At 40.3% G+C, this 8140-nt stretch overlaps 1 protein-coding gene across 2 annotated transcripts in view; it reads right to left on the bottom strand.

Annotated features, from left to right (window-relative positions):
- Positions 1-728: 728 nt before the first annotated feature.
- The window catches only part of LOC107858467 (calcium-dependent protein kinase), a 32742-nt gene continuing 25330 nt past the window's right edge, over positions 729-8140 (bottom strand). Inside the window, exons 7-8 of one of the 2 annotated variants that reach the window (XM_016703132.2) lie at positions 1201-1300; positions 729-1118 (exon numbers count right to left, since the gene is read on the bottom strand). In XM_016703132.2, coding sequence (XP_016558618.1) covers positions 1044-1118; positions 1201-1300 — 175 coding nt within the window. In that variant the 3' untranslated portion in view covers positions 729-1043. Of the gene's footprint in view, positions 1119-1200; positions 1301-6076; positions 6867-8140 lie in introns of those variants that run through there. The other variant, XM_016703133.2, reaches the window with a different exon arrangement.

The raw sequence follows: 8140 nt of genomic DNA, 5'->3' as shown, positions 1-8140 counted from the left end.
TGACCACCTTAGAAGTTTTGATCTTACAATCATCTCCTCAAACAAAAGTCGACAGTTTATAATGAAAATGCATGCTGATATTTTTTTCTGCTCATTTCAAATTAGTGAGGGTTGACGCAATGACGAAAAGAATAAAGTAAAGCTAGAACAGGTGCTTTTACTTTCTCCATTGGGCGTCCGTGAGTGTTGCTTCTGTGAACATAAGTAGTTTTAGGTTCCCCAAAAGGCTTAACAGAAGTAGTTTTACAAAATAACTGGTAGTTGGTATGATAGCTAGAAAAGCACCAGGTTCTCCGGTTGACAAATAGAAATAGAACGCTGCATGCAAATTAGTCATACAGAAGTGAAGAACTAATCTAATCTACTTACAATAATTAAGTTCCTTGGTCAACATACACTTTTCATCCCTTCACGTGTTCATTTTAAATTTCCAGGACTTTGAGTAGCTTCAAAAACATAAAACATATGAGATTCTTTATGTTACCATAATCAAATAATAAGGTAAAATCCGTTTCATTCGAATGTCAAGAAAATTAGAATATACAAATTACACTGGATCTGTGCATGGCAAAGAAATTAGTCTGTGTGACAAAAAAATGGAAGGACAATACAATGTTCAAGATCAGCAAATTTAACTATCATTGCATAGGCAGACATTGATTTCTTAAGTACTATAATTCAAAATTTCTTTTTAGAAAAAATACTGTAAAATTATTTTAAAAATCATATTCAAAGGAACACAATTTGATTTCTCAAATAGTAATACTGTATTCTTTTTGGGATGGAACGAATATAAATTATAAAATATATGAATATTACTTGCTATTCTGCTTTAAATTCAATGTACATCAAAATACTTCCTGTACTCCACTGCCTTCCAAAGTAGTCAAAGCAAGTAAAAAAAAGATTGGAGGTACCAGGTATAACAAGTACATCAAGAATACCTCTTCCGCCTTTTCTAAATCTTCTCTTCTCGCAGCCCATCTCTCTCCATCATGCTGGCTGCAGAAAGTCTCTGCTTCCAAGATTACTGTTTCAAGGAACTAAAAAAGTGTATCTTGTGATTGTGTTCCGCTCCTCATCATCGCACAGAACTCCTCATAATTGATTCTACCATCCTGTTTAAGTGAACGAGTATAGAGAAAATCCAGTATCATAACAGAGTTATAAATGTTAAACATTGCATCAGAATGTACTTACATGGTCTGTGTCCACCTCTGCTATAATTTCCTGGATGGTGGCTTCATCACCCATACCATACTCCTTCATAGCACTTTCCAGTTCATCTTTTGTTATGAAGCTGAATCACATCAACAAAAATAAAGAGGTGTACTCAAGGGGAGTGATCTGTGAAAAAATAATGCCTGAGACAGATCCTTCATCCTACCAAATCCGTAAAATAAGGATTTCTTAAGCAGGATTAACTTGTTATTAATGAAACATATTATCTAAGTTGATCCTATTTAGTACTAGAAAGAGCCCTCCTACCATAACAAAACAGATGGAATACTATCTCATGGATTTCCTATGATGACTGGGCCCCCACTTATCATCTCTCTGTGGGATTTATTTACTCTTCAACTCAAAGCTTTATAGGTAGGCATTTTACGAAAAAAATTGGCTTAGAGGTTGATTGATCGGGTTTTACTCACAAGCGTAGAAACTTCATGTTACAGGGTCCATTTTTCACAATCAACACTGCACGGCAGACACTCGCAAACAGCCACCCAGTTTTACACTTTCCTCTCTTTCGTTTGGGACTTGAGATCATTTTCAGAACTTTGTAAACAAAGCGCACACAGAGTTACGGGTAAACCATCAATTATTAACCTCTCTGAATATACAAAGGATCTCGAGTTGGAAGGCTTACAACATAATCTGCCTTAGCCAACAACAACACATACATAATGGTTACAAGGAGCAGGAGCGTGCCTGGCATGTGCCAAGGCTGCAGAAAACAAGCAAAACACTAGGCCATAATTTGAAGCCACATCCCATGAACAGATAACTTTTATCCTCTTAAAACACAACTGCCGCACGTGTCTGCACACAACATAATTGCCGCACATGCCTTGTTCTAGTCGCTAAAGATGGAACATGAAGGACGCCGCTGCCTCTTGGCATCAGGAAGCAGGGGTTTGGAAGCAACGCTCAAAGATGTTTTAATGTTGGCATTGTGTGTCTAAGTGTCTAGGGTGGCGCTTAGGAAAGATGACTGTTAAAAGTGCCTTGGCGATGGCAAGGGAGCCTTGAGTTTCGGCATAAGCAAAGGCAAGGACAGGCAAATGGAACTAGCTACGACATGCGCGAAAACTGTGGGACAACATGGGTGTGGTATGTGCATTGTCATGTGGCAGACATGTGCGAGGCAAGGTCTGATGTAAGGGCATGAAATTATCATCAACATGTGCTGAAGATGTGCCAAGCTGAGCTAAGCTGACAAACAAGTTGTGCAAGGCATGTGCAGCAGTTGTGCTGTGCGCAAGGCACATCCAACGGTTGTGCTAAAAGGCTGGAGGTTATCTGTTTGTGGGATGTGGATTCAGATGATGTCCTAATGTTTTCCTTGTTTTGAGCAGCCTCAGCATATGCCAGGCACACCCCTCGCCCTTGTAACTACCACTGGCAGCCCCCTCTATATGTATGTATTGTTGTTTGGTAAGGCAGATTATGTTGTAAACCGTCCAACTCGAGATCCTTTCTATATCCTAAGAGAGTAATAAAAGGTTGGATTGTTTTACCCATACTTCTGTGTGTGCTTTGTTTACTACAACAACAACAACAACAACAAACCCAGTGTATTCCCACTTAGTGGGGTCTGGGGGGGGTAAGATGTACGCAGTCCATACCTCTACCTCTGATGAAGTAGAAAGGCTGTTTCCGAAAGACCCCCGGCTCAAGTCACGAGATATCACCCAAACACATAGTACAGCACAGAAGCAGATGACATAACATAGATACGGCACCCATAAGGAATATAAAACAGAGTAAAGCAGGAGTGCAGGAATATAAAGCAGAGGAAAGCACACAGATTCGTAATAAACATGGAACACGGAACACGAAACACTGAATACGGAATCATAACAGGAATACACCCCCACCAATTAATTCCCTACACTAGCGACCCGAACTGGCCCTAATCCTCTGCCGTAATTCGCATCTTCCAGACCTTCCTATCTAGGGTCATGTCCTCGGTGAGCTGTAACTGTTCCATGTCCCGCCTAATCACCTCACCCCAGTACTTCTTCGGTCTACCCCTTCCCCGTCTAAAACCATCCAACGCTAGCCTCTCACACCTACGGACCGGGGCATCCATGCCCCTCCTCTTCACGTGTCCGAACCATCTCAATCGTGCTTCCCGCATCTTACACTCCACTGAAGTCACACCAACCTTCTCCCGGATAGTCTCATTCCGAACTCTATCCCCTCGGGTCAGTCCACACATCCAGCGCAACATCCGCATTTCTGCCACCTTCATTTTTTGGATGTGGGAGTTCTTAACTGGCCAACACTCCGCTCCATACAGCAAGGCCGGACGGACTACCACCCTATAGAATTTGCCTTTAAGCTTGGGCGGCACCTTCTTATCACACAGCACCCCTGATGCGAGTTTCCACTTCATCCATCCCGCCCCAATACGGTGCGAGACATCCTCGTCAATCTCACCGTTACTCTGGATCACGGACCCGAGATACTTGAACTTATCCCTCTTCCCTACCTCCTATGCTTCTAACGTCACTCCTACCTCATTCTCCCGCCTCACGTCATTAAACTTACATTCCACATACTCTGTCTTGGTTCTGCTCACTCTTAACCCTTTAGACTCCAGAGTTTGCCTCCACAACTCTAATTTGTCATTCACACCCCCTCGAGTCTCATCTATCAGGACTACATCGTCTGCAAAAAGCATACACCACGGTACCTCCCCTTGGATACGCCGCGTCAACACATCCATTACTAACGCAAACAAAAAGGGACTAAGAGTAGATCCCTGATGCAATCTTGTCAGGACAGTGAAATGCTCTGAGTCTCCTCCCGCCGTCCTCACCTGGGTTTTCGCTCCCTCATACATATCCTTAATTACTCTGATATATGCCTGCGGTACTCCACTCACCTCCAAGCATCTCCAAAGCACTTCTCTGGGGACTTTGTCGTACGCCTTTTCCAGGTCGATGAACACCATGTGCAGATCCTTCTTCCTCTCCCTATACTGCTCCACCAACCTCCGTACCAGGTGGATTGCCTCCGTCGTCGAGCGGCCGGGCATAAATCTGAACTGGTTTTCCGAAATAGACAATATCCGTCTCAGCCTCACCTCGACCACTCTCTCCCATATCTTCATAGAGTGACTCAGTAACTTAATCCCCCTATAGTTATTGCAACACTGAATGTCCCCCTTATTCTTATAGAGGGGGATCATGGTACTCCACCTCCACGCCTCGGGCATCTTTGTCGTCCTGAAAATTTCATTGAACAATGCAGTCAACCACCTTACACCAGCCTCTCCAACGAACTTCCAAAACTCCACCGGTATCTCATCCGGCCCCGTCGCCCTACCCCTTCGCATCCTGCGGACTGCCTGACGGAAGGGAGAAAAGTGTAAGGATCAGTTGTTGTGTGCGAGTGATGTCATGTAGTGTTGATTGCGAAAATTCGCTGTGTAACAACTGGTGTCAGAAAGAAAGTTTGTGACTTTGATCTATGCCAGAAGGAAAAGAAAATGAAGAACTACGTGAACGATTTTCAAAGTTGGAGACACTCGTTGGAGTGACTGGCGATGCATGGATATGGTGGACGTAGTAAAATCATTTGAGGAGAGATCTAGAACAATTTCATGAGACTGTTTCTAGAAAAACAAGGGATGTCCAACAATCCCGTGAGGCTTTTGATGTTCAGATTGAGAATTTGAAGAAAGAGAACGGAAATCTTAACCTTGAACTTGTCGTTCTTCGTGTCAAAGTTGTGCTGAATGTCTCTCAATGTTGAAGAGTCTTGCCATTAAATAGAAAGTATTCAAAGATTACATCCCCCAGATCCGCCTTTCCTATCCCTTTAGATCAGCTATTCCATCCCTTTGAATCTGCTATTCTATATCTCTATAATTACAAATATACTACAACATATTACTACATTAATATATACAATCTGTAGATAAAGGACTTATTACTCTTCCGCACGTGTCCAGTAATCTTCAAATAGCTGATGTGTTTACAAAATTCATGCCACGACATTGTCATCACTTTCTAGTAGGCAAATTGATGCTTCTTGATCCACCAGCATCAATTTGAGGGGGACAGTCTACTTCGATATGTTTGGTCCTCTCATGATAAACCGGATTAGTAGCAATCTGAATAGCACTTGTATTATCGACATGGAGAAAAGTCGGAGTAGATTGAGGAAAATCAATCTCAGCAAGTAATCCATGAAGCCATACAACCTCGGAGCAAGTAGTAGACATAGATCGATATTCAGCCTCTGTTGAAAATTTTGAGACACGGTCTTGTTTCTTACTCTTCCAAGATATCAAGGAATCTCCAAGAAACATGCACCAACCAGTAACTGAACGACGGGTATCAGGACATCCCGCCCAGACAGAATCACTAAAAGCATTAAGACGAATAGGAGAACCACCAGGAAAGAATAATCCACGATTAGATGTTCCTAGGAGATATCGAATGATGCGACGTACAGCCACCAAATGGAGATGATGGGAAGCTTGCATATACTGACTAACTTGTTGAACTGCAAAAGAGATGTCAGGCCAAGTAATAGCAAGGTAATTTAAGCTCCCAACTAATTGCTGAAACATAGTTGGATCAGGAAGAAAATTGCCTTTCTCACAATGATACTTTACATTGAATTCTAATGGAGTATCCACGAAGGAGGAATCTTGAAGACCAGCCAAAGAAATCAGATCCTGAGCATATTTCTGTTTGTTTAGAAACACACTTGAAGAATCCCTATGAACTTTCAACCCCAAGAAGTATGTAAGAGTACCAAGTCTTTCATATGAAAAGAATCCTTAAGCTGCTATTGCAAGCTAGTGATTAATGAAGAATCAGTTCCTGTAATAATAATGTCATCTACATATACCAAAAGAAGAATACAACCTGCAAATGTTTTTCGAAGAAATAAAGAGTCATATTTGCTCTGCTCAAAAGAGATTTGTAGCAAAGTAAGACGAAATTTGTCAAACCAAGCTCTGGGGGCTTGTTTAATCCATACAAAGACCTCTTCAACTTATGTACATCTGATGTAGGCAATAAGGAAAAACCTGGTAGAGGTTTCATATAAATATCCTCTTTGAGATCACCATGAAGAAAAGCATTTTTCACATCCATTTGATGAAGAGCCCAGTTTTGTGAAGCAACAATGGCAATAATAGTTTGCACCGTAGTCATTTTTGCTACCAGTGCAAAAGTCTCCTCATAGCCCACACCATACTCTTTTCTGTTACCAAGAACAACCAACCAAGCTTTGTACCGATCAAGAGTTCCATCAGGATAAAGTTTAATTGAATAAACCCATTTATATCCAATTGGATGGACATTTGAAGGACATAAAACAATATCCCATGTGTCATTTTCTTTAAGAGCCAAAAGTTCTTCCTCCATTATTTTCTACCAACATCCATGCTTAAAAGCTTGTGAGTAACAAGTTGGAACAAAAATGGTGGATAAAGTAGGTGAAAAGCCATACCAATTAGGAGTACGAGATACTCTGGTAGATCGTCGAGTAGGCTCAAGAGAAGCAGGCCTTGAAGAATTCTCAGATTCTAGTTGTGGAGCAGTTTCAGATGGTGGATCAATATCAGGAGTGGGTAAAGTTGGCCACCAACATTCATACACAAATCCAGGTTTGAACCTCTTAGAAGAAGAAGACAAATCATCAAAAGTAGGAAAAAGAGGAGAAACAAGAGATGACTCAACATGAGCAGGAAAGAAATATTGATTCTCAAAGAAAACAACATTTCTAGAAACATGAGATTTATTAAAACATGGATCATAACAGAGAAAACCTTTCTGTGAAGTACTATAACCCATAAAAACACATTGCGCTGAGAAGGAGGAAGATGCACAAAACAAATACAACCAAATGTATAAAAATTATCATAGCTTGAATTTTTGTGACAAAGACGAAAATATGGAGATTCAAGATTTAACACTACAGATGATAGTCTACTAATTAAGTAAACAGTAGTAGATAAAGCTTCCACCCAATATTTAGATGGAACAGAGGACTCCATCAAAAAAGTACGAGTGATATCTAAAAGATGACGATTTTTATGTTCAGCAACCCTATTTTGTTGTGGTGTATATGGACAAGAGCGTTGTTAGACGATTTCTTTTTCAAGCAAAAAAATTTTGAATTCATAAGACATATATTCTCCACCAGAATCATATCTTAATAATTTGATGCAAGCAGAAAATTGAGTCTCAATATAGGCCAAAAATGTCTTGAATATGAAAAATATCTCCTATTTGGAACGAAGAAAATATATCCACGTAAATTGACTATAATTATCTATAAATGTCACAAAGTACTTGAAATAAGTATGAGAAATAATTGGTGAAATACCCCAAACATCACTATAAATGACATCAAAACACTTTGTAGCACAACTACCAAAATTAGGAAACGGAAGAATTTTACTTTTGCGCAATTTACAAGTAGAACAATCAAAGGTAGCAGTGGAAAATTGATTTTTATTCCCCCAATAAAACCCGAATTTGATTAATGAGACAACACAATAAAATTTGGATGTCCTAAGCGCTCATGCCATACTTCAGTCTTACTAGGTGTAGAAGTACAAGCAAATGATAGAACACGAGGAATGGAAAAGTGTGTAGGAAACAGTCGTCCAACTTTAGGCCCCCTCGCAATTATCGTCCCAGACACATGATCTTGCACAAGACAACCATTACGAGAAAATTTCACATCACAATTGTTATCTATCAATTATCCAACTGAAATAAGACTAGTGGAGAGCTTTGGTGACACAAAAACACTGTTGAAAGTTTTAGTAATATCTCCAACCTTGGTAATGGATAAATTACTACCATTGGCAACTTGAATTTATGATGGACCATGATATTTACGAACATTTTTTAGCATACTAGCTGAGTTGGTCATATAAGTG

This window comes from Capsicum annuum, chromosome 2 (assembly GCF_002878395.1).
Source record: "Capsicum annuum cultivar UCD-10X-F1 chromosome 2, UCD10Xv1.1, whole genome shotgun sequence".
Taxonomy (NCBI): domain Eukaryota; kingdom Viridiplantae; phylum Streptophyta; class Magnoliopsida; order Solanales; family Solanaceae; genus Capsicum; species Capsicum annuum.
The sequence above is the reverse complement of the archived record's forward strand: the minus strand, read 5'-3'. Positions and strand labels throughout refer to the sequence as shown.